The following is a 27,558-nucleotide window of genomic DNA, read 5'->3' as shown; positions in this document are numbered from 1 at the left end:
AACAGAAATCAAATTTCGGCAGTTTGCATGCATGTCAACACAGAGGAATTTTCCATGGCAGAACGATCGCAATATATCATTTTCTCTGCCAAACAAACCATTAAAATGGCTAAATCATGACTAAAACAATTTATATAATAAAGTGGAAAGGAAGAGAAAAAAAAGCTCTTCCCGGCGTAAAATAAGTGGACACCGAACGTGACGTCAGTCCAGTGCATCAACTTTAATGGTAACAAATTTTGTCTCATGATGACACTAATTACAAGCAAACAACTAAAATTAGTATAAAGGCCAGTTCATGCTTATAGCAAACTTCCAATTCACAAGAAAGCAAAATTTGTTGGGGAAATACCCAAAGTCATAAAGAAATTTTTACTACTAAAGTTGTGAAATCGCTTTGTTTCACTTTTTGCCTGAAGTATCAAATGGCCCTCGCTGTGTATAATACTTTATTTGTATCAAAACACTTTCCTAATTAGTAAATAAAGAAAATGTAAATAAGAAATGCATTCACATTGGCTTTTTTCGATACCACAATTGTATAACAAATGTAGCGTGGTATAAGTTAACTAATTAACCAGACATAAAAATTATCAAAACAAACGATTTGCTGTCTATGGCCTCAAAGGAAGGATTACGCTTTGTTTAGATATTATACAGAACCTAAACTCTACACTTTACTCACCCTTTTCAATCTCCAGCCATTTGTTCAATTTGTGGTATCTCTTTGAACAGAGGAATTAAATTCCTAAGGAACCAGAAATTTCACTTGAATATTTGAAAACCCAAAATGTCTACATTTTTTTTGACAGGAAAGCGACCTCCGAACTGCTGAGCTGTTAGCACGATACATGTATATCCAAACGGTGTTGTCAATGAATACGTAAAAACCCAAATGTCCAAAGGAAGTACAAGTAGTTTATCAGGACATAAAAGTTAACGTATTGGTAGCAAAAAGCAATTGCGAATGGTTTGGCAAAAAGAATTATGTTCTTGTTCTTACTTAAAGGAAAAACCCTCAAGTGGGTTATCTCGTTTTTCTCAAACATTTCCATTCATTTCCTTTCTGAAGAAATAATTTACGCTGAGTAATTACACACAGACTCAGTCATTGTCATTTAGGGAAAACAGTCTTGAAGCGACACATGCTGATTGACATTACCACAAATGCAGCTAATTATGTCATTCAAATTGCATCCACTGAGAAATCAACGGTTGGCAATTGTCTGACAGTTAATTCATTTCAAAAGGCAACCATCATTTTTTCTTTACTAAAAGTCACCAAAATGTTACCATCTGTGGATGGGCTGGACAGAGTCTTTAAATGTGATGTAGAATTGGTATTTGGTATCTTTTGTTTTGTAGTGCCACTGCATATGATAAAAATATGAATACAGCTTACCTAGCTACGGAGATAACTACCAATTTTTTTTAAAGAGTTTGGACACATGCATGACCACAAGCAGTTTTGCTGTTCTATGCACTAAGTCTACGCTGAAACTAACAATAAAAGATTTGAACAGATCCAACAAAATGAGTCCTCAGGCCTATTTTGGACTCTTGAATAAACTTCAAACACATGCCAGAATGGAGGTTATGCGTTGTTGGCATCTCCATGGGGTCTCAGAGGCTATGTTTGGGATTTTAATTTAGTTACAATGAATGCATAAAGGGTTTACTCAAGCCTATTCCACTGATACTAACTCTTTCCCTCTGAGGATGTGTTAATGCATAACCTCCATAGGCATTTGGTACATGTAGATCCGCATGCAAAGTTTAGTCATTATTCTAACACAAGAATACCGTTATGGTGAATAGGCTGAAGAGGTACCTAAAGCATTGTTATAGTGTGCGTCAACATGGATAACTTGTCACTCAAACTTGACTAAAGTGACTTGTGACTCATTTTGTTAGATTGGGTAAATGAATGAAACGTTTTTCCGCCGACTCATTCTAAAATACGAGGCTGACAGTCAGGGATGACAGATTACAGTGATGCGCAAAATTCTAAACATTGCATGCAAATATTTAACTGATGAAAATCAAATGTTTATGTGAAATCAATCCACACAAAAAATAAACTGAACTGATTTAGTGACAGTTTTTCTGATGTAAAACAAGATATTAACTTTGTCATCTTTGGGAAGGAAGATGAACCCTGCTTTCACTAAATGTAACAGAATCGAACATTGAAGAATTGTTCTGGCACTTGGTTGATCTGGGTTGTTAACAACAAACCTAAGCTTCGTGTTGCTGAAATTGGATTCTGTGACATTCAGCAGGGTTTCCCCCAAAAAACCACGGGGAGGAGGTAGGGTTATTATAAAGTAACTCAACATATCAAAGAAATGTAAATTTCATAATTCTACTTTGACAAAATCAGTGAAAAAAAACTGCCCGTAAATTCCTACTATATACGACTGCACAATAGTCAAATTTCCACTTAAAACCATTCAAACAAATTTGATGCTTGACAATTAAATTATCAAAATTCATGTCTCTTATACAAGAAATGTGGGAGTAATATAAAGACAAATCAGTAACTTCCACAAAACTGCAGGATGGACACAAAATAATAATAGCAATTCCATAAATACTGGTTCTTCCAATGAACAAATTCCACTTTTTTTTGCAATCTTGTGACTGAAGTCTCATTTATATGTAGCTTACAAAAGTGACCTTTACAAATGTAACACTAGCTTGTCTTACCGTTACATCTTTAACTGGTCGTCAAAATAGCAACTGCAGGATGACAATTTTCGAGATGAATGGAAAGTTTAAAATATTGAAGACTATTACGATGTCTTGTCTGCTGTGATAGATCTGTGAAATAAACAGAGGCACATTCTGCGATTAGGTCAGCCATCATCGGTTAAGGTATATATTGCAGAAGAATTGAGTCTATGCAGCTTGCAAAATTTTTTTTCAGGTATGTGATGTACAAAATGGATCCGATTGTGGAACGAGCAAAATCTGAGACAAAGGTACAAAATTTAATAAGGTTGTCTGAGGGTCGTAGCTCACTTGCAAACGGCGATAGGTCAGTTCTGTAAAAGGATGTATGTCAACTAACTTTCCTTAATATTAATGTCAGGCAGGAGTACATAATTAAAACAGTTGAAAATCAATTTGAAAGAAAGATGCACTTTGCATAGGGTAATTCCTTTCTCAACATATAGAAAAAAAGCAGAACCCAGCTATTATGACACCTACCATCGTTACAAATGTTGAAGTACAAAGAAAGTGCTGTTTAACCCTGCACAGTGGATAACTTTACAAGATTTGGGTATGTTCTCAACAAAAAAGACAGGGGTACAGGTATTGCATCGATATGGGCATTTGTCTTTTTTTTTACCTGAGTCTCTTTTCAAGGGCATTGAATGTCTGCTTGCTGACAAACCGTGCAAAATGTGGCAGAACGTTGTCGACAATGACTAGAGGTTGGGGGATAGCAGTGTCGGCAACAACACAGATGTCTTTGGCAAACTGGTTCACACAATCCACCCTGAAAAAGAACATCAAGAACTCAAATCAATTACTTCTAAAAGCATTACATAAGTGCACTGTTAACTAGTGCAGAAAAGAAGAATAGAAGTTTTCAAGATGTATTTTTGCATTGGGGAGATGTTAATTATATATAACGGTTAAGACATCTGCACTAGTAAGCAGGAGGTCGTGGGTTTGAGTCCCACCCGAGTAAGCTCGTGAGGTTTTTTTCGCAAGCTCTCGGACAAGCACTGAGCATACAGTGCTTATTAATATACGTTGGGTAAGGGCAAAACCGTTATATATAATTAACATCTCCCCAAAGCAAAAATACATCTTGAAAATAGTTTGCGGTACACGCTGCTTCATTTGACTCGGACCGGCCAGCCGACCCCAGCAAGCTCGGTGGTCAGGTGGTTAAGACATCTGCACTAGTAAGCAGGAGGTCGTGGGTTCGAGTCCCACCCGAGTAAGCTTGTGAGATTTTTTTCGCAAGCTTTCAGACAAGCACTGAGCATACAGTGCTTATTAACCACAACCAGCCGGGGACTCCCAAATTGGAGCCGTATGGTTTATATGCGTAGCCGGGGTCTCCGAACTCGGACAAAGGAAACAGGGCCCTGTAACAAAAGACCGTACTCTGAACAAAAGACCAGGCTGCTGGGCATTACCAGCATTTTTCACTCTCAAAAGTGGTGATAATCCAGCGTTCTTTTGAAACCGTATACCAAGGTCTGGGGCATTGAGAGCAAGCGGATTACCACCGCAGACAAAAGCGCTCCACCACCGCAGCGATGAGCCACACAGCACCGCTGCACGCTAATCTGGCCCCTATTGAATAGAGGTAAGCAGTGCACTGAGCCAGGTTCGTGAACAAAAGACAGTTGTATAACACTGCACAATCTGGGCTCTGTTTACAAGGCTGCAGGCCTGGCTGAAATACTCGGGTGTCAATGAAGGTCACCTGTCAACTTAGAGTAGTGCCTGAAGATTACTTGGTACGGCTATAAACGACCGTTAAATGGAATGATGAATTTTTGAAGGATTTTGAAAACGGAAAAAATGCTAGTCATGCCGGCCCAGCATCATCAACATTGAAAAATGCCCCGGCACGAAGTGGTTAATATACATTGGGTAAGGGCAAAACTGTTATATATAATTAACATCTCCCCAAAGCAAAAATACATCTTGAAAATAGTTCGCGGTACCCGCTGCTTCATTTGACTCGGACCGGCCAGCTGACCCCGGCAAGCTTGGTGGTCGAGTGGTTAAGACATCTGCACTAGTAAGCAGGAGGTCGTGAGTTCGAGTCCCACCCGAGTAAGCTTGTGAGGTTTTTTCGCAAGCTCTCGGACAGGCACTGAGCATACAGTGCTTATTAATATACGTTGGGTAAGGGCAAAACTGTTATATATAAAGAATAGAAGTGTCAGTATTCGAAGTTTGACTCTTGATAAAATACTCTGGCTTCAGCTCTCATCCCAACTGTCTGGCAAAATTCTGATGTGTTGTTGAAATGCTGGATGCGATTTAGAGATTGAGAGTCATTAAATTCAATACTTTGCGCCAACTAAGTTGTCATTTGCACAACAGGTAAATGGCCAGCATGCGCATTGAATGGGCTTGGTTGTCAGTATCAGAGCCATGTATGGTTGCGACATGGGGGTACGTGTATGGCAACATCTTGTTTCCAAAGTTGGGGTGCTGTTTGAGGGTTGCACTAATCAATCAGACAATAATGACATCAAGGTTGGGTAACTGATTGTTTGCTGTGCAAACATGCATCCAATAAGCCAAACCAGGGTGTGCATGCAATGGTGGACTTTGTGACCAAAATGGCTTCCAAGCTGAAGTTGTTTACAACTCTGTCCACACGCAGCTCTGATCAAACTGTCTGTGCCAGGGGTATTCCGCAGAAACATTACAAAAGCCAAACCAAGTCCGCTTGAAGTGGTAAGCTTTCCAAATTTCCCACCACAAGCAGCAGTGTCTGGCAGAGGCCAACAAAAGATATGGGCTCTGATCGTGTGTACCACTCGTGGTGGACATTTGATGGATGGGCCAGATGCCAGGACCCAATTTCACGGTGCTGCTTGACGAGCAAAACAGTCGTGCTTACTATAGCAGAACATTTTGCAAAAGATAAACACTATTTCATGGTGGTGCTTAGCATGGTTGTACTTACAGTTGCGTGTGCATAGAAATGTCCATTGTTTGTTACTATATTTGGCAAACTTTTCCTCTTAGGTAAGTGTGCCCTTTGCCACGCTTACTAGTTATGATCTTTCTGAAATACACGGAGCCCCTCAGGTTCTCAGCTTAACAAGATATATGAGTTCCTCCCCTAGGAGGCAGGCATGAATCAAATAATTGACAAAGCAAATGCGTCTACTAGGACAGTGTAAATGCTGGCCACTGATGTGTGCCCAGAGGGAAGTTGGTGGTGGGTCACAGAGCAGCCTCTTTCTTTCACACACTGTCAGATCCTGGTCAGAAATTATGAGGCTGGAACCCCCTTTTCCTTGTGGCCCGGGCAGCGACAATTTTTTTTTTTTTTGGCCATGCCATAAATTTGCTTGCCCGAATTAGATCAACACTTGCCCAAGATTTCTTGGAATCCACGATTATTATGGTTATTTAACTTAGGCCTACTGTATGCATGCAGTTTTTAATTAGGCCCCCAAAATAGTTGTGCTTCCAATTATATGCCACTTACAAAATAAAAATAGGGTTGGTAGGTTGGAAATTATTTTGGGGGGGTCAATTTTTTTTGTCCTGATTGAATGGCATGAACGGGGACGACAGCTTCCAAAATTATCTCAAAAAGTGATGAACACCTGTCTTAATCAATGTAAAAATTCCTATAGGCGACAATTCACAAGAATTATGGGCAATTCACACAGCATGACTCAGGCAATCACAACGGCAAACTGGCCAACAATGTATCGCGTGGTAAGCGTGCGTGACACGTGAGGCATCCAGACCAGTGGGCGAAAAACCTTGTGCACAGCAGGAAATTTGTTGAAAGAGGCTAACTTCAAGTACGAGCAAAACAAACTCAAATTAAACTCAGGATCGCAGAAAACACACACATAAATAAGAGACCAAGTTCTGTGAAAGAACTTACAGAAAACCTCTTGCAACATCGATTTTTTTTTGACCTGTGGCTTTAGGGTTGTGTGCATGTATGGCCGATGTAGAGTAATCGACCGCAACGTACAGTACATGTATAGACTGGTTCTGGTTGCTACATTTCTTTGCATGGCGTGGCGCAGCGGAAACCAGAGCAGCTTCGTTTGATGCATTGAGCTGCGGGCACATGTTTTCACCACTGCGACAGCGAAATGTGAATGACAACTCGTGAAAATAACGGAAGTTTCTTTCCAAAAATTGAAAATGTAAGTACAAAAACAAACAAAAACAAGCATTTTAACGTGAGAAATGTTATCGAAAGATATTTTGTGAAGAAAGAAAAGACATCAGCTTTTCTGGACTTGCCCAAACGGGCACACCTATTTAGAATTTTATTTGCCCGAATGAAAATTTGATTGCTCCGGGCTATCTGACAGGCGATTTGTCGCGGCCTGTTGTGGGCCAACCATATTAACGGATGGCTAGAGCAGAGATACCCACCAGTCATTCTGGGCATCTTCCTCCAAGTCTACAAGCGATGTGCTGCTGTAGATCCTCTCTCCTTGACTCAACAGGCACAGGATCACAGACACACCAAACTAGAACAAAAACAAGAACTATTTCGAGTTACGTGTACCACCTATGAAATATGGTCTGTTTAATACCACTTCCTGCCAGGGATTCTGGATCCGGACACGTACGCTTGGTATGCTTTATATGCATGGTCGGGGTCTCCGAACTCGGACAAAAGGAACAGGGCCTTGTAACAAAAGACCGTACTCCGAACAAAAGACCAGGCTGCTGGGCATTACCGACATTTTTCACTCTCAAAAGTGGAGATAATCCAGCCTTGTTTTGCAACAGTATACCACGGTTTGGGGCATTTAGAGTGAGCGGATTACCACCGCGGACAAAAGCGCTCCACCACCACAGCAATGAGCCACACAGCACCGCTGCATGCTAATCTGGCCCTTATTGAAAAGAGGTCAGCAGCGCACTGAGCCATGTTCGTGAACAAAAGAAACTTATATAACACCGCACAATCTGGGCTCTTTTTACAAGGCTACAAGCCTGGCTGAAATACTGAGGCGTCAATAGATTTTTGTCCGTCAGGCTAGAGTGGACACCAGACAGTCCTTCATGTGTATGTAAGTGTCCAGTAAATGAAGATAGGAATTTTTAAAGAATTTTGAAAACAGAAAAAAAATGATAATTATCCCGGACCAGCATCATCAACATTGATATCTGCCCCAGCAGCAAGTGGTTAATAGTTGTTGACTGCTACGTTATGGGATATAATGCTCTGAAATGTCATGTCCCATATCATAGCAAAAGTGTTTTATCATATCTCTGTCTAGGAGATGTTTTTCACTTGTTTTTCCTCGAGCAAAATTAAGAACAAAGGAATTTTTCAACATGAAAAGTTAATGATCCCTGCATAATCCTGTACACCGCAGGGGCGCGAGTGTACATGTGATATCTTATGAGACCAGCTGATGTGATGTCCAACAATGTGTGTGACATGCATTTTTGTCGCCCTGTCACAAAATCATTCTGGGCCAATAAAAATAGTATTCAAGACAGAGGCATAATAAGAAAGACCATTACGACACACAGGTCGGTTTGTTAATATTGGTCCCAGAGAGACTAGCATGTACTAAGCACAATTAAAATCCCAGATTCACTGCAATAGGCTTGGTTGGTTTTGCTCAATTTGGATCTGGCTACGGTACCTTGTTCTGCATGTGGAGTGAGATGATAGAGCCATACTGCCGTGACGGCGACACGCTGCTTGCCCCCGCTGTCAGCTGCTTCACCATGCAGGTCAGCTCGGGCAGGGTGGTGGCCTGGATGCAGCGCCACACTGGCGGGAAGACAGCGGGCAACGTCTGTCAGGAGAACGGGGACAAGACACGGGTCGGTGATACACCAAAAGACATAATACTCCATGACAAACCTAGTGCTATGTGCATAACACTGTATTCGGAGCATAAGACCAAAGCGCTGGTGCATCACTTGCAACAGGGCGAGTGCAGTCAGGTGCACAAGAGTCACGTATGAATATGTAAACAGTGTGCCACAGGTGCTATAATTTCATCTGAATGCACACAAAATACCAGGGGTACTTCCGTAATTTTTGTGCGACAGGAATGAACGCCGGCTTCAGAAAATAATGTAAATGACTCTGAAATGTCCTGAATGTCAGTTACTTGTTGCACAGTTTGCAAAACGGAGGCCATGTATTTGCAAGGCTAGGTGCCTTGTATAAAGCAATAAATGCACCTACGTACATGCACATGTACAAAAACTTTAGTGGTACTGGGCACTGTAACAATATTCTTGTTAAGGGCGTGTTCAAATGAGCACCCAAGTTTTTCAACTATTTCATGTAATTATGTAATTTCTTGTAATGGCAGCTAGGATTCCTTAACTGAGTGCCCTAGGCATTGTGGCTCACCTGAAGAAACAAGTTGAGAAGAAATAGTGAGAAGCACTTATGGTTTTAGAGGTGAGAGGAAAACTCCAGAGGAATATTCTGGGTAAAACCCACGGAATCAAGTTGGGACTGAAAAGTCAATCAACATGTGGACCGAGCTATGAATCGCACCTGGGCTGTAGAGGTGGAAGGCGAGGAAAGAAACACTACGCCGACCTAACTCCCTGAGACGTAACTCCCAAATGAGGACAGAATGGAGTGCACTGGTGGTAAACCAGTTCAACACTTGCTGCGTTTAACACTCAAAATATATGTGCAATACGTTGCCAAGAAAAAGAGCATGAAATGTTACAACATGCCATGAGTGCCTCAGAGTATCCAATCATAATTCCAATCAACAATCATTTCCACAGTCTCAATACTATGTGCGCAGAGCCCAGAGTCCTCAAACTCTTGGTCTGCTGACCCCCGGAGAGTGCATCACATACCTCCTGCGCACTCGCTTTCTGTGTCTCCTGAAGTTCCTTGCGCATTTCCTGCGACTCCTTCTTCAAGAGCAGACTCATGTTTCTGAGGAGGGCCTGGACTACGTACTGAGCCTCTTTCTTCTCCAGCAGAGGTAGGACTCTGGTAATAAGCCGACGTCCCTTGCGCACTGACAAGACTTGGATGAAATGGTCATCTGATGGTCTGCGACGAAACCAAAAAGGTGGGAGACAGTTAACCTTTCTTCCTCCAAATTATACTAGTTTCGAAAATATACAAGTGATTTAGTTACAAGCACACACTGATCAGGAAATGCATTAACCCTGAACCCTGTACTAAGCCTATTACTCCATGACTCTATTGTGGTAGACTTTCTCATTCGCTGAAATACAACATGTTGTAACATACTACATGTAACAGTGCCATTTCTGTGTTTGTGGTTAGAACATCGTTTTTAATGTTGCTGTGACTAACTGGAGTTGAAAAACAGATATTCCCTATTCAAACATGCAACTGACTTCATGAAGAACAATGCTCAACACAACAGTATCTCAGTTTAATGCGGGACTTTCTGCTGTCTTGAACACTTCTTGGTTAGCCATCAGTCCAGCCTTCAGTTGGGCTTTATGGACACATGCTTCACAAATCAGAGTAAAATCACATGCCAAATGCCTCTGTCATGGTCCACTTGAAACAGGTTGTGACTTGACTGGAAACTGGACGCACTGAGACTAACATTGAGAACCTGTGAAAGACTCAAACAAGAAAACTTCAGACAGTGACTCCAACACACCGATCGCACAGCACCGTTTCGGGCTTGAGGTGGGCATACACCACCCCAAGCAGGCTCTGCCGCTTCTCCAGCAGCGTCCCGCGGTCTGACTCGGTCAGTGTCAGCACCTGTTTCCCCAAGTCGTCCAGCTGCAGCAGGATGCCGTAGACCCGCTCGATGGACAGGAGGGTGCGGCGCTTCTTGCTCTGCTCTTTTGCAGCGCTGGGTTTGGTGCCCTATAAATTTAAGGAAAGAAAGTAATCAAAAGGTTAATCTTTTTTTCTCTTTCAGTAACAGAAAGTGGTTTTGGCACTTGGTAAGGGACTCATCCAATTTATGTTTTTGAAGTACATGTAGTTAGGAAAATCGCTGGGAAAGCGCTGTGCATATCGCAGTGATAAATATTACGGTGATGAAGGGCAAAATAAAGCATATTTATTACGTCACTCTGATCCAACAAAGCGATTAAATATCACATTGTTTTTAAACATCAAATAATCGATAAAAGGCAAACTCTTGTATTAATTTGAGTAGACATCTCTCAATGGAAAGAATTACGAGAGCTGAGTTTTGGAGGAGTTTTGATACCACGATTAATAGGAAAATTGGAGAAAAGTCTATCACAAAAGTGTTGCACCGTTAATTGCTTTACTCATGTTTTTAATGGTTATTATTTTTCTAATGATTTTTAATGGATGTGCGTGGTACATTGGTAAACAACAAATAAAATTGGGCTAATGTTCTGACCTCTTCTTCGTCACCAACTGCTTCGATGTGGAAGTCAATCAACTGTCTGGGGTTATTGACACTTGATGATGTGACCCGGCCGAGAGCACCTTCGTACTGAGCTGGGGAAGTATGAAGGAACAAATTTACAACTTGTTGCACAAATTGACATTATGAGCAATGTTTCTCAACACTGGGATATGATTTGAATATGACCTTGCACCGCTGTAAGGGTATTTAGAAGGCTTGAAAACATTCCCAAATCTCACTTGATGCACGCTAGGTTTCAGTCCATCTATTTATTTATATCTTGAGTCGAATTTTTGTTTGGTAAGTAATGGGCATACATGTACTTTCACAGACTGAGGGTCATACCATGTAGGAAACAGTGCGGTCAAAATGACAACTGCCCCATAAGTCAAGCTTACCAGGCGTCACAAATTACTACAGTATAGCAATAAGAGAAGAACTAGGGCTGTGCGTGATTGCAGCCGTGCATCCAATGGTAGCCTGCAACCAGACAGTCCAATCGCAGAGTCTGCAATGGCCATGTGGCCACATACAGGAAAACTTAAAGTGAAAACAAGCCCTTTCTTCATGTATGCGCTGTGTGTTGTGCTGTGAACATGATGTGACATAAAAGCTTTGCCAAAAGGTACAATGTTGAAGCGGCTCACTGCTTATCAACAGAACAAAAACTTCTAGGTAACAAATATTGGAAAAACAATGATTTGTGAGCAAAACAATGCACCATGAGAATTAATAAAAAAGAAGGAAAATAACCACAAAATGTTGCCGCTGCTGAAAGAGTTGGTTTAGATTACTTTTTAAAATCATTTTATGTAGAATTTTTCATCATAACTCCATGACTCGGGAATTTTTGTTGGCTCAAAATGTGGATAACTCTGTTTTTTTATGCCATTCCTTTCTGGTGTGAGTTGAGATTTTTGTATTTCTTGCATACTTACAAATGAACAGTTTAAGCTGCAAAGCAGTCCCATGCAATTCTAATTACCAAATGTGGGGGAAGCCATTGTGTTAAGTGCAGCACTCGATCTGGCAGCTTGGCAGTAGAGTGCAGGGGACATGGTTGGAAACACTTGACTACTGTGCCTTTGTTATAATCTTCATAACAATTATGGGTACCCTGATACCTGCTCCTTCCGGGAATTGTGCACTACTATACACACGTAGAAGTACAGTACTTTACCCGGTTGGTAGACCCTGGTTTCGAGTGACTTGGTGTTGGGCGTGATCTTGCCGGATTCCTTGCCATTCTTCTTTGTTTTCTCAGCCTGCACTCCCTCCTTGCCCTGCTCCTCCTGGCCCTGCTTCTTCTGCATGTAGGCCTGCGATGCAAGGCACAGATGGACCAAGGTTTACAATTTGGGGTCCAATTTCATGGCCCAACTCACAACGGAATTCTGCACCATGTGAACCCTGATTGTGCAAAAAGCTGCCGTAGAGAGCTGCGTGAATTTGTGGATGTTTCTGAGAGTTCTTTACACTTTTAACAATATACGGCAGACTATGCTAATGTTAGTAGAGATTTGAAAATTGGGCTGATAAAAATTTTATTCGCAGTCCAACCCGAGACCTACGTGGTGAAAAGGGTAATAAATCTTCAGGCTATTTCTTTGTTACTGCCTGCTCCTCCATTAAGTCATACCTGGAACCAAAGCCTAGGCCAACCAAACAATTATGATGATTAAATTAGGGTTAGGGTTAAAATTAGGGTTAATAGTCTTTTGGACCCACTGAAATGTATAAACTTGGTCAGGAATGAAACCCTGTACTTTCCCCAGACTGAAAGTTATTCACCTCCCATTGTCACCTTCAAGCGAAAGGACTAGATGTAGGTCCATTTGATGAACAAGCCTAGACTGGAATCGAACCCCAGACCAACCTGGTGATAATTATCATTCACTTAAGGATTACTGTTCTGTAATTAAAGCAGTTGAATCCTTTGGATCAATTAGCCTAATTGAAGTATGGCGGACATAATAGGAGGGTATTAAAACTATTTTGTACTTGCTCAAAATTTACCCATTTGTACTTGCTCAAAATTTACCCATTTGTACTTGCTCAAAATTTACCCTTTTGTACTTGCTCAAAATTTACCCACTTGAAATAGTGTCCTCCTGTTGTGTCTGCCACACTTCGAAAAAGCTAATTCACACTGACATTACTGCCTGGGCTGGAATCGAATGGTAGACCCACCTGATAGTAGTAATCGTCCACCTCAGGATTATTGCTCTGTAGTTGAAGTAGTTGGATCTTTTGGACCCACTCTTTCTCCCGCTGTGTCATCAGGTTTGCATAGTCATCAGTGCTGGCATCCCCACCAGGACCAGGGCGGCGCTGTTCATTGTAACGGTTATGATGAGGTCGCTGGTGTCTGTTGTCTCCATAGCGATTTGGCGTTCTGCATGAATAAAAGATCTAATCTTTAGACCAACCTATTCACCTGTTTTGTCACATCGAGTGGACGGGACTATCTAACTATTCAATCTACAACAGTTTATGTGTGACAAAGAAATTACATGTATTTGAAAATAGCTTTCAAAATAATGCATGGGAATTCACATAGAAGTTAAGGCATAATGAATTAATATTTAAAACATACACTGTATGACTAGATGTGTATGTGGGACAATCACAGAGCAGTTTTACTACTGAGATTTTAGATCATGCAAGCTTCATTTACAGTGTACCGTATATGTGGTGATGTCATGACATTTCAAATGCCAATGACCACTGTTCAAGAATGAATCAGGCTCAGAAAAATTCCACAGGTCACAAGTAAAGTTTGATAAGTGAAGATTCTTACTGAGAAAATGGTCTTTGTTGATTGTTGAATGGATACCGCCGTCTCAATCCAGGATCAGAGAAGGGCCGCATTGGAGGAATACTGTAAGAAAAGAACCAAGAGTCAGGGAACATGACTTTCGTCCACATTAAGCAATGTAGATTAGGTTTTCAAGATGAGTACATGTACATGTAAGTCCAACCATTCGAAGATGGCAATTGTTGGGAGAATACCCTATCTGGCCATCAACCAGTGCCCATTCTGATCCACATGTCATTGCATCTACAATGTAATGTTTCACCCACGTGTTGGAGGATGGTGAAATAATTATGTGAATGATGAGGGAGACATGGTTGAGACCAATGTAATTTGTGTGAAGCTTATTGGACAGGTGGGAAAAAAAAAACATGCACATTAATAACAACCAACCAAGTTAAAATGTAATGCATGGGGTCAATCTTTCTTTTCTTTGAATATCTCATTTTTCTCTTCTCGGAAAGAAGACTCACTGTGGGTGCATAGGTGTCAGGCCGTAGGTGTTCATATTCCTCCCTGGGCCGGACCCCCGCACGCCTTGAGGGGTGCGCAGGTGTGGTCCTCCCATCATGCTGCCAGGGGGAAATGGCATCATGGAAGGTCGGCCCTGTTGCATCATGGGCGAGCCCTGGCGCTGCTGGTGCATCATGGGTGACATCGGTCGCTGCTGCATCATGGGAGAGCCAAAACGCTGCTGCTGCTGTTGCTGGTGCTGCTGTTGGTGTTGTGGTTGTTGCTGCATTGGAGTTCTGGTGGGAGGGGGTCCTCCTGTGGGTGGGGCCATACCCTTAGCAGGGGGAGTCATGCCAGCTGCCATTGGCCTAGGGAATGGCGAAGCACTGCCTTGCGCCGAATTGGCCATGATGAGTTGACGGATCTGGTTTGGGGAAGCCCGGCCATTGGCTGCCTGCATGCTGAGGACAAGCTGCCTGATGTAAGTGGGTGATACGCGACCTCCAACAGACTGATGAATCTTCTGAACCAACTGCTGCACTGCAGGTGAAGCAGCCAACTGCTGCTGCTGCTGTGGTGTCATAGGCTGACCAGAAGACTGGTCAGAGAGTAAAATGTCCAAAATAAAACATTAAATCATATCATGGATGTTTGCAGAAGTAGTAGGGAAGTGCCGATTCCGGCGAAAATTGAAAAGCGTCGTATACCTACCCGACCCTTTTCAAAAATTCCAAAACTCAAAATCAGCAAAATTGCAAAACCCTCCTATACACATGTACATGTACTTACCCGACCCCTTTTCAAAAATTCCAAAACTCAAAATCAGCAAAACTGCAAAACCCTTCTAGACACATGTACCTACCCGACCCTTTTTTCAAAATTTAAAAAGTCGATACATTTACCCCTTAAAACAACAAAAACAGCCCGTTTTTTGGGTCAACATTTCAATTTTGCAAACTCTGGTTTTTTGGATTATTGAAAGGGGTCAGGTAGGTATACAACGGTTTTTCAATTTTCACCAGAAATTGGCACTTCCCTACTACTACTAATACTACTTTCGCTTCAAAAAATATTGACTGGTCAGCACCCTTGGAGGCATCTTTGTAAAACGAAAACTATGGATTAATTACCGAAATAAATTTAGCAGCAATAAAAAATGAAAAAATTTCTAAATTATTACATGAAAGTATTTAATTCAAATAAGATGCCATCAGATCAAAAACCGAACGTTAATACCAAATTATGTTATAAGCACAATATTCATGGTTATAATACATGTACAAGGAATAAGTCGTTATTAATGAAGGACATCAGTGTCACATGAGGGCGTAAAACCTTGGTACATGTATAATGAATATTCAGCATATTTCAGGACCCACCTTCCTACGTACATGTATAGTAACACGGATAGTATGTAAATTTTTTAACTAATATGACCAAATACGGTTGACGTGGGAAAAATTTGAAAACGTGGAATTTCAAAATTTTAATGATCTCTGTGGGTTTAAAACTGTAGTGAAGCATTGGACAGGCAGCGGACAGATCTTGACATAGGAGACTCGTGATCGGTTTTCGTGCGATTGCACATTTTGATTTCGTCAATTGAGTGATAGCTCTGTGAGATAATTTGAGAAACAGAGATAGTTTGTGGCGATAGCCCAAATCCTATATTTTCTTCATTGGAAAGCGTTAACTTAACTTAAGTGCTTAAGAAGTGAAATCCACTTCTTGGAAAGCTAAATCCACGGTTGAGAAGTTAGTCTACGGAAACCGAACGTTGTTTCAAGCCAGGGAGTCAGACTTTAAGACTGTTCGCTCGTCTTAAAACTGTAAGTTGAGTATTTTGTTTTTAGAAAGCTATTTTGTATAATTTTCAGTCATTTTGCTTTAATTATTGTATTCAAGATAAATTCGAAATGTCAAGATTATCTCTTATAAGGTACAGTCCGTTCGTGTGGAAATCCCGTGCATACTGCTTGAATTCATGTTTGTACAACAAGCCCATGCCGCTTGCATTATTCATAGTGACTATTGTGTACACATGCACAGCCCGACCTTTGGAGATTTAACGCGACACGGTGTTGTGTAGAAAACTCATCGATTTTTGGTATTATTTCTGCATATTTTTGGAGCTTCATTGTAAATACAGCAATAGCCTTATACATTGTAAATAGAAATTTCAAAGGACTCCCTTTAGTGGAGTTTGTCGTAGAATCGTCCTCTTTGAGGGAGAGGCTGCCCCGTTACCCCGAAGAGAACCATAGCGTCGCGGGATCAGAGGACCTAGAAAGAGGGACTTGCGACCACACTACCTTATCAAATTGGCGGAGATCCCCAGGGCGTTCAGCCGGTGGAGCGACGACATGCTGGAGGACATGCATGAGTACTCATGTGGGGGATAGTAATATAATGAATTTGTAATGATGTGATTAATATATTCTTAGTTTGAGGTAAACTCTTGAAAACCAACTCACAAGTTCTAACACGGATTTTGTGAAGATTGTAAATAGTAATAAATTTCTTTTTTACTTTTTTGTTGTATAGATTACTACCAGTTCCTGAAAGTTTCTTTTTTTGTGACTTTGTTGTCAGTGAGTGGATATAAAAAGTGATCAATCTATATACTTTGGACCCGGTTTGTGACAATCGGTAGTCATAATATTGCTATGCCTCAACCACGACAGCTTCTGGTGTTTTACGTTTCACCGGCATAGACTTTCCAACAGCAAGGAATCAAATTCCCCAAATTGAAGTGCAAAAATTGATACGGTTACGACAGAAAGAAGGGAACATTTCCAATTTTGTATTTGTCTAAAAACGTTTTGACCGACAGACACATAGACCAGCTAATATTTGACAATGGGCACATACAACATTATTGCTGGATCAAAAACAAATCGCGACTCATTTTGAGTCTGGTTAGCACCGAAAATGTCAATCTATTTTCACAAAGCCGAAAAATTAGCCAATCACCAAGAAGACTGCCTCGGATTAGACATACCCGTTACTAAAGTAATGCTAACGCCAGCAAAGGACAACATATTAAAATTCCATCTGCGACATTATAAAAATAAACAATTAGCAGCGTTTGTCATCTACACCGATTTTGAATCTATATTGGAACCGACAATATCAACAGATCGTTTCGGGGTATTCCTACTGCATCAAGCGATGCGACTGCGTTTATACGAAACGGCAAACCTACAGAGGGCACAACGCAGCAAAATCGTTCATTAATTCGCCATTAGCAGAGAAACAGGAAATTAATAAAATGTTTGCAAACCCAAAAAGGATGCAGTGGAACCTAGAATCATCCAAACACCATGAAGCTAATGATACCTGTTGGATCTGCGAGAAACCGATTTGGCCTACCCAGTATGATCAATGTCATCGCTTAAGGCCAAAAGAACCCAAAACAAACAATGATTACAATCAAAGTAAGAACTCGACTTATATATTCGATTTGGACAAGAATAACTTATATGATTTAAACGAAGAAAAACTTGCAACGGTAAATAAACTTGTGGCGACTTTAAGAACCAAAGAGAAATATAAATTGCATTATCAAAATTTACAATTATATTTAAAACTTGGTTTACAGTTAAAAATGGTTTTTGGGATTACTCAATAAAGACGAGCAAAGCGCAAGCAGCGTTAAACTCCATTCAACTTGAAAACATCGAACTCCCTAGCGCAGCTGACAAAGTAAGTGATATCGTAGAAGAGCTCACAGCAAATCGAGAAGCGCAGACGGAAGGATTAAATTACCGTGAGTTACTCGCTTTAGGCGAATCTTTACAGACGGCAATGCGACGGGCTTCTTCATAAAAATCAATTTTTTTTTAGTGGCAAAAGTTAAACCCATTTACTTCTAGAGGAATCTTGGGAAATTTTTTCAGAAGTTTTGGTTGAGGAGGGAAATCGATAATTAATCCATAGTTTTCGTTTTGCAAGAATCACTCCGCGGGTGCTGACCAGTCAATATTTTTTAAAGCGAAAGTAGTATTAGTAGTAGTAGGGAAGTGCCGATTTCTGGTGAAAATCGAAAAACTGTTGTACTGACGGTTTTTTAAATCTGAAAATTGAGGTTGGCAAAATTGAAGCGTTTTCCTTAAAAATCTGGCTGTTTTTGTTGTTTTAAGGAGTAAAATATATCAAATTTTTTAATTTTGAAAAAAAAGGTCAGGTAGGTATAGGAGGGTTTTTCGATTTTGCTTATGTCAAGTTTTGGGAATTTTGAAAAACTGTCGGGTAGGTATATGACAGTTTTTGTTTTTCGATGGAGTCGGCACTTCCCTACTACTGCAGACTCCAATTGCCCGAATAAGGTACAGTAACCCCCAGCAGAATCAGTTTATGCCAGAGGTCTTGGAAACTATCACACATTTTCAGTGCCTGTTTGTTTAAAGATAAGTGCCTGATCTGATCAGATAAATTCATAGGGAAAAGTTATGAGTCAAGCAGTCAAATTCCTACTTGTTTTGTACACAAGCATAAGTCCACAGAGGGGGATCATGAGTTGAACTCGGACTTTAACTTGGCTCCTGTACATGATCTGTTGTAGAAACAGTACTCTGTGGCTAAGCCCAACTGTGTCACAGAGGATGTTATGGTTAGAATTACTATATAAATATTGTATAAATGACTCTCAAATGTCAGTACTTATGGTTTGTGAATTTCTTATGAAATTTGGCAATGGTCTTCTCTTTTCAAAAGAAAATTGTATTGGCCAAAAATAAACTCATGCCTGGGTTTGCTTTGTTGTGGGGAAATCATGGCATCATACAAGTGGTTGAATTCGGTGTTATTCAGAGTTGGAAGTGAAGGAAACCCTTAAAAGTCTTGTGAGCTGGGTGAAACTGACATTAAGCAGAGGTAAGTTCACATACCTTGGACTGCAAGTGTTGCATCACCTGCTGTTGTTGCTGCTGTTGTTGCTGTTGCCTCTTCAGCTGCTGCTGATGCTGGTGCACCACGCCTGCCGGTGTCCGCTGCAGGAGGGAGTGCTGGGGCGGGGTGCCCACTGGCATCATTCTGCTGGCAGGTGGCGAGCCCAGGATTGGGGAGACCGTGCGCTGCGGGGGTGCCCGGTCCGTCAGGTCTTTCTCCAGCTCCTCCAGGGTCAGCACTTTCTTGGCCGGCTCTGTGCTCGCAATGGCCTGAATGACAGCTGGATCCTAACAATAACGAATCGCAATCAGACTGGTTAAAAAAAATGCACAAGGCTGGAGCAACCTAAAATATCTTGAATGGGTTTTGAAGCACCATTTTTAGAACAATAATGCTTGGTGAAGCACGATTGGAGGATTTCTAACAGCATATTGTTTAGAAGCATTTTGCTCCTAAATGGCAAACAGTAGTAACGCAGCACACAGCTTGGCCCAATTAACCCTTTATTTCAGGATTCAATTTTTTCCTGAGACACCCAGTAAAGGGTTAATGAACCTTTTACATGCACAAAACAAGCCCTTGTAAGCTAATAGCATCTCGACTCTACTTTTCTAAATCAATCATAATACAAAGGGACTAAAAAATTACTTTTGTTTAGCAACAAAAGGCTACCAGCCAAATTGCCAGGGTTACATTACTACATGTACTTTGTGGCCGGCTCTCAGCATATGTTCTGCCTAGCAGTGCAATCTGCTCAGCAATTTTTTCTGTTCCATGAGATTGAGCCTTGGGAAGAACCGTTATGTGCCTCTGACAAGATACAGGTAGAACCACACACCTCGAGGGGCAATTCCTCAGGTGGATGGATGTTGAGCATGGCTTTGAGGTGCTGCTCGGTGTTGGTGGTAACCTTCTTGGTGGTAGGCGAGCCCCAGATATTCTTCCGGCTCCCCGGCGAGATGAACTCCTGGGGGTCAAAGAGTGCCGGCGGGGAGGAGGGGCCAAACAACTGGGCCATGTTGGAATTTCCCATGCTGGCTCCGTTCTAGTGTAACAAAGACAGTAAGATCTTAGTGACACAAATTTGCGACCTCAGATTTAATACATGGATTTGCACAGCGAATTCACAAAAGTTGAACACATTTCAACTCGAGTGAATTTTTGCTGCAAATCTTTTGTAACCCAAACGTCAAATTCGTTTCACATTCACATTTGCTTGTGATATGAACAGGCCCTGAATACTTTATACTGGGATTGCCAAATACATGTGTGAATACCAGTAGGAGTACTTAATGGAATATACTGGTACCTGAGGATAAGACTAAAAGCTGGCTTTGGACAGCAATCAATGAAAATCTTGTTAACAAAAGTGGTTTGCCTTACAAGAACCAGACAAACATGTACTGTAGCTTTAACTGTGAAAGTGAAACAGAAGGGGGTTGAGTCAGTACCAAACAAATTTTCCTTACTTCCTTTAAATTCTAAGGACAAGTATGGGAGAGTGGACGCCAACTTCACCCAGGATGTGGAATAATACGGGCACAAGCAAATGACAGTATGACCAAGCATGTAATTTAGAACCCCTTTTTGGGGAAGGGTGTCCAAGGGCATGCATCCTGGGCATCAAACTGAAACTCTTCTCCTGATAACTTCACAATTTTCATGTCTATGTATCTGCTTGTCAGTTCACATTGAAACAGGCAAGCTTTTTGACTCACTCCAATAGTGATGGGCTGAGATTTCTTGGCGGACGACTTGTCTGTGTACATGTCATCTTCGTCGTCTTCGTCATCCAGGACCAGCTTGCTGATGCTCTCCTCAAGATTTTCCTGGAACAGCAAAGGGTAAAAAAATATTCAATTCTGAACTGTGTACATGCACATCCACATTTTATCCAAGCATGTAGTCATCTGTGATTCAAAACTTAATACTGACACATATAAGTACACTATACAATCAATGGTTTGGAAATACATCAGGTAAATGACAAATTATCTCCAATGCAATGTTTTACATGTATATTGTGACTAAAGAATAAAGCTTGTTTAAGACAACATTAAGGAATTTCTTTGTAACATTAACCATGTTAACCTACAGTATCATGACTATCATGACCAGGTCTTGGCATTTAGTAACATTTCATTTTTTTCTAATAAAAAGGTCTTTATAATGAACCGGTTTTGCCCTACCTGTACACAGGCAAAATCCAATGAATTGATTAACATGTAATAGTACATGTACCTGGAAAGCGCATGGCCTTCCATAAATTTATGGAATAGCTAAATTGATTGTACAGACCTCGTGCATCCGGGCTCTCTCTCCAGTGTAGCAACCGGAATCGTGTGGTCTCTTTGTGCTGTAGTCATCCTCAAATGAGGTGTTGCCAAACCCTGCACTGAACTTCTCGTGTGTGTCCTGCCAGTCTCCTACAGTAGCAGACAAGAAAGTGTACGATGTACTTTCAACAGGTGCAGGTGAAGACGAGAATGTGAAACAACGCAGTACACTTTGTTTAAGGGCAGATAGAACCTTGCCCTTTGCCAATGCTCCAGTTGGGGGAAAATGGACTACATGTAAACAAAGGACACTGCACATGTACAACTACTCATTGTACAATGCAGCTGAATCTAAGCAAAACTAGCCCAAAGTGTATATGGGTGTTTTGATCAAGTTTTGGGTCAGTTGATCTTTCTCTGTTCAATTACACATGATTAATCAAATTGTCATTTTCTTATTTTAATAATAAAAAGCAAGCAGTCCTACTTGAGATCTTCAAAAGGAAATACATGCACTTGTCTTTACAACACACATCACTCCCTTGTACTGTACATGTGTAAATGTACATGCAGATGTGTACTACATGTACCTTTAATGTCCATGTAAAACAACATCATGAACATGTTGATACTCAAGACCCATCTCTGTGTTTGACATGTGGCAGGGATGTTGGAGATTTTTAGTTGAAGAAATTTATCAATGAAAAACAGCCGTTATCTTGCATGTGCACATTCTTAAAGACGCCTTTAATATTACGAATTGGTTTTCAATTAGTCATGTACCGGTTGGGAAAACATAATCACAGGCTAATTAATCAGTTAATTACAAGTTACTTCACTACACTTGTTGGCCTACTGTTAGCTGTTTGATGTACATGTACAAGCTGTGTATTTCTTGTTTGAAAATATACATGTACGTGTAGGTGACCTCTTGATATACAGAGCATGGTTTTCATTGCTACGAGGAGCAAGTTCTCTTGAGATGTATTGTCGTGCTGTTTTTCAAGTCTTTTTCTAATACGGCTCTGGCAATTTTATTATAAAATCCAAGCAACTTTGTTACATTAAGAGTTGATTGTACATGTACATACAGGTACAAAATGTATGCACCTTCAACCGTAAACTATTCTGCTTTCTTCGGCCTTTGAACATGTACATGTATTTCTTAACCCTAACCGCCTAGGTTGTATGTAAAATTGTACTGAAATTGGAGGATTTGGGACTGTTAGGGTGCCCACTCCAACCAGACAGATTCAACCTACATGTACATGTACTTACCCTCAAAATCACCTCCAAATGTTTCATCATTGAGCTCGTCATATTCATCATCCGGGCCCTCCTCCAAGGGCTGATAAACATTGTGGGAAAGACAACAGGAGACAACAGTCAACCAAACAATGATAGGAAATATGTCTACAAACTGACAAAATACCGGTACATTTCACTTGGGAAAAGTGCACTTTCAGAAGGAAAGAACAAAAATCAAACGTGAAATAATTGCAACAAATATACAGTGTATGCATGTCAATGTTCAACTCAAATGTAAAACAACAGACATTTCATGTCATTTCAAGAATCTATGTTAGACATGTGTAAATTGTGTAATGCAGACATACATGTACATGTACTATACAGTACATGTACATACATTCAGAATGATACATGTACATGTAGGCCCTTACTGTTCCTGTACATGTTAATTACAGGTTTTTTGCCTTTACCCGATATACATGTATTATATGCCGTATATATATAAGTCGCGTAAGGGCAAAAAATTTGTCATTAAAATTAACATCTCTCCAACGCAAAGTACATCTTGAAACATTCTCATGTACATACATGTACATGTACCGGTATGTGCGTGTTCAGCTGTGGGGAACTTAAAAATGCGTACTTGCGTACTTAAAAATTCATTGAAAATGGGCCTCTTTAAGGCTTTTCAGCCTATAGAAGTCCAGTAGACTGGCCCTAGTCTGACACTAGCATACCATGGAACCAGATGAACAATTGGTACTGTATCACATCCTCCAAAAATGTCCAATTAACATTTGGGGCAAATGCATGGTTTGCTATCCCTGCTTTTTACATGTACATGTAAAAGGCTGGTACTAGACATCATGGGGAATTTAACCAAAAAATAAAATAAAAGGGAGTTTTTTCATCTGCATGTATGTTAATTTGCACATGAAGATACACATGTAAATGTACATGTATATGTACATTGTATATTTTGAACCCAATCCTGCAAAAACTTGCCATCAAAGAAAACTCCGCAAAATGCAGCACGGTGTACACGTAGCTGTGAATATGTGGAAAGCTGCAGCATCGAATGTACTGTACATGTACATGTATATACATGTATTCACCTTTTACAGCGGCTAACTCCACCGATATCCCCATATTGCTAACAATGATGAAACTAGACCTAACCTGCCCCCCCTCCCAATGGTCAAGCTTGGCACAGAGATCTACCACTGACCTCACGAATGCAGAGTACAAGTACATACATCTACATTGTACATGTACCGGCATTACACACATAAATCAAAAATGCTACATGAAGGTTGGATGACTAAAAGCTTTGATTTTTCAGAAATTATGGGTCTGATAGTCCAAAAAGTAGTATTCCCACAGGTACATGTAGACATACTGATTGGCCATGATTGCTTTTTTGCAAAGATTTGAGAAAGTAGAATTAAAGATGTGGGTCATTCCATGAGGTTGGGGCACAATTTATGACTGTGTCCTTGTTACATGGGTAACTTTTGCAACCTGTCATGACCTGTGGAATAGGTCATTTACTCTGTAAAAATAACACACACCTCCATGTTCAGCCTTGCGAAATGTATAATTTGGAATCCTCATGCAGGGAAATACAAAATGTACATGTGTAGCTGTTCATTTTTACGGAACCCACTTACATGTAACAATGGACACCGTCACAAACTGTGCCCCAACCTCACGGAATGACCCATGTACATGTATCGGTTGACATGGTAGATACAATATACGTGTACACCTACATGATCATGTAGTATTCTTATACACATGTACATGTACAGTGTAGGTACATTTGTACTGTACAGTGTACATGTACATGTCAATCAAAACTGGATTGAATATTTCCATAGCATTAGCATCTCCCGAAAGGTGAACAAGCTGAAAGCCACGCCTGGTACATTCAACAGGTACATGTACATGTATGAAACATGTACAGGGTAATCTGGTTTCTAGAAATTACATGTACCTGGTAGTTACAAGTGACATGTACATGTACATGGGCAAACACAACTGTTGCTTCATATACATGTATGGGTCAATGGAAATGTTCCACACAGACATCACTCGACCACCCTGTGCACAAGCCCTATGAGACTGGTATTTTCTAAATAAGTCTTCCATCAGCTAAAGTAACGTTAAGATTAAAAATAAGCTCATCACTGGCAACATGAACGATGATGATCACGGATGAACCACATCGCACCACACTGTGTGATGTTGGGATATCAGCAGCTTAGCCACGGAACTGTGTGAGTGACCATGCAATATGTTCATACTGTACATGTACATGTATACATGTACTGTACATGTATGAAGGCTGCATGTGCAGGCACAAAATTTGGCTTTGTCAATGTCTGGATATTCTTGTTCATTCCCCGCTCGGCATAGCTAATTCTACAACCAAAATGCTTTCCAACACTATTGAGAACTTTCCAGCAAAACTTAACACAAAATAATTTGGCTTGGCTAATTAACAAAACTGTGCAAGAAGTTTTTTAACAGTGTACGGTATGTCCCCCCCTTCCGGATGCTAGTTAAACTTTGAAACAGAACTGCATGTCCCTGTGTCTATAGAAAATAAAGACAAGGCGTAAGTTGACTCAGGTGCGAATTGCTGTCTGGTCCCAATCCAAACAGATTGTGACTGTGTTAATCATCTATTACATGATCAGGAATAAAATCGGTGTACATACTAAACGAATGTTGAAACGACACAAAAGACCAACATTTTACAGACAGAAAAATCTGAATACAACACAAAATGAGGAGTTAAAGACCAGATCGTGTGAGTGAAGCTGTGTTAAAAAAACATGGGGCTTAATTAGTCATAGGAAGTTTGGGGTTGGTCATACTCACAGGGCCAAGGATACAGAGGTAGGCTAGTCCAGTCGTAGCTGGCCCTAGTCAGGTAGTGCAGGGCTACATGTACATGTAGGTGTTGATGTGTTGGTCAATTGGTCAAATACATGTACATGTACATGTAGGGCCTACATGTAATGTATAGTTTTCACAGCATACCGGTACATGTACAAGCTTTACAGTCACTTCGCCCCATTTCAACTTCACCCCTAATCACTTCGCCCCGTCAACACTTTGCCCCATCCCCACTTCGCCCAATCCCCACATCACCCCATCTCCACTTCGCCCCATCCCGTCTTTGCCATTTCCCGTCCGTGCTTGAGTGTAGCAAGAACAAGCCTCTTCAAAATATGGTTGAGAGAGGAGTTCCACAAATGGCATGGAGTAATACACGTACAGTATATAGAAAACTCTACAGCATTCAATAAATTAATGTCGAGTGCGTTGTCCATGGTGAATTAATACATGTTTGGACTAGCACTGGGTTTATTTCTCATCCTCTTCAAGTTTATTCCAAAGGAATACACAATTCTGTACACATCACCTCGTTCTGGTACAGGTAACTGTCAATGCATCCAGACAGGTGCCAGGGCGCGGATAAACCTCGGCATGCCATGGCAGGAAATTTTATAGAAACATGCTCGCTTCAAGTACATACGAGCAAAACAACCTACATTGTAAATTGAATTCATGAACACAGAAACAACACACACAGACAGGATACTAAGTTATGGAAGTTAACTTGAATCTTGCAACATTGATGTTTTTGTTCGATGCAAGGGGTCGTGTACATGTACAATGTACATGCGATCCCCACGGGATAAATACATGTAGGCTGGTTGCCATATTCCATCACACATGGTTTTGCATGGGTGTGGCAAGGCGGGAGCCAGCGCTTTGCGCACGCGTTTTTACCACAACGAAACACGAAGAGAACTCATGAAATTAACAGAAGCTGCTTTTCACATGTTGCAAAAAACCGGAAAACGATGTAAACACCAGCGTCATAATGCAAAAAATGTTGTTCTGAGCTGTTTTGAAGACAGAAATGAAACAGGATTTATTTATTTGTCGTTCTTATATGTATTAAATTCGTTTTCTCCAAGTTGCCAATAAAAAATTTAGGGTCTTGCTGAAAATTTTGGGTCGGTCTGGAAATCAGAAGCATTGTTTTAGCGTTTGCAAGTTGGATTCTCCAACCGTTATTTGGGTACTCACATGTCAATAATTTTGTTTGTGGCATCTAGGCCTATGCTTCTGTTAGGCCTACTAACTAGACAGAATGAATGATAATCGGTGGGGTGAAGTGGGTATGGGCCCAAGTACATGTACTAGGAATGAGTTAAAGACTAAAGTGGCGATGGGGCGAAGTAGTTAGGGGTGAAGTGGCGATGGGGCGAAGTGACCAACCCGCCATGTACAGCTACAACTGTGTAAAATTCACACTTACATGTATAGGGGCCCTAATTATTTTGTTAAGGGTAGCACTACAAAAAACACAATTTAGAGCGCCCTCTGCTGCGCAGTGTTTGTGAACAACTTCAACTTACGAAATACCGGTAACATGTGGGCCCCTAGCCCCACTAGTGTGGCACAGACTCTCACTCCCGCTCCATCCTTAGCCACACATTTGTATACGATTGCCCTAATACTAAGCCCCTACCACTACGGCCTATGGATGTTGATTTCGCAAAGGGTAACGTTACAGAAAACTTACAGGCATTTCCGGGTCGTCGCCAAACATAAACTCTGTCATTTTAATAGCTAGCACTTCTTAGTAAAGTCATGATGAAATAAAAGCAATGACATCACACGGTAGAAGGGACATTCAGCTATAACAGGACAGATTTTCATGGCATGAAGTGTCCGTCATGTCCGTCGTGTGCCAACAAAAATGTATTGAAATCCAGCAATA

The 27,558-nt window shown here is 40.9% G+C and overlaps 1 protein-coding gene and 1 long non-coding RNA gene across 2 annotated transcripts; one reads left to right on the top strand and one right to left on the bottom strand.

Annotated features, from left to right (window-relative positions):
- Positions 1-208: 208 nt before the first annotated feature.
- patl1 (PAT1 homolog 1, processing body mRNA decay factor) lies at positions 209-27,558 on the bottom strand. The gene is made up of 17 exons (XM_022251647.2): positions 27,361-27,558; positions 22,782-22,851; positions 21,526-21,653; positions 20,946-21,056; positions 20,066-20,272; positions 19,227-19,514; positions 14,358-14,935; positions 13,870-13,950; positions 13,260-13,464; positions 12,250-12,388; positions 11,061-11,161; positions 10,335-10,549; positions 9,544-9,745; positions 8,352-8,507; positions 7,120-7,217; positions 3,356-3,505; positions 209-2,823 (listed from the first exon to the last, which is right to left on the bottom strand). Exons 1-17 carry the CDS (start codon positions 27,397-27,399, stop codon positions 2,796-2,798), a joined length of 2,796 nt encoding a protein of 931 aa, XP_022107339.2. The 5' UTR covers positions 27,400-27,558; the 3' UTR covers positions 209-2,795.
- On the top strand, positions 5,331-10,362 carry LOC147799631 (uncharacterized). The gene is made up of 3 exons (XR_015424757.1): positions 5,331-5,439; positions 9,469-9,764; positions 10,239-10,362. It is a non-coding gene; the product is annotated as an uncharacterized LOC147799631 (long non-coding RNA).

Source organism: Acanthaster planci, linkage group LG03 (assembly GCF_054643075.1).
Source record: "Acanthaster planci isolate LZ-2023a linkage group LG03, COTS_SCS, whole genome shotgun sequence".
Lineage (NCBI taxonomy): Eukaryota > Metazoa > Echinodermata > Asteroidea > Valvatida > Acanthasteridae > Acanthaster > Acanthaster planci.
Note: the sequence above shows the minus strand (reverse complement) of the source record. Positions and strands in the feature narration are given on the sequence as shown.

Excerpts from the sequence above, each read along its gene's own strand:
- patl1 (XM_022251647.2), bottom strand. The coding sequence starts at position 27,399 with ATGACAGAGTTTATGTTTGGCGACGACCCGGAAATGCCT. Across the intron at positions 11,162-12,249 it reads AACCAGGGTCTACCAACCGG|CTCAGTACGAAGGTGCTCTC; the intron begins GTAAAGTACTGT and ends ATACTTCCCCAG. Across the intron at positions 2,824-3,355 it reads GCCCTTGAAAAGAGACTCAG|ATCTATCACAGCAGACAAGA; the intron begins GTAAAAAAAAAG and ends TTTATTTCACAG.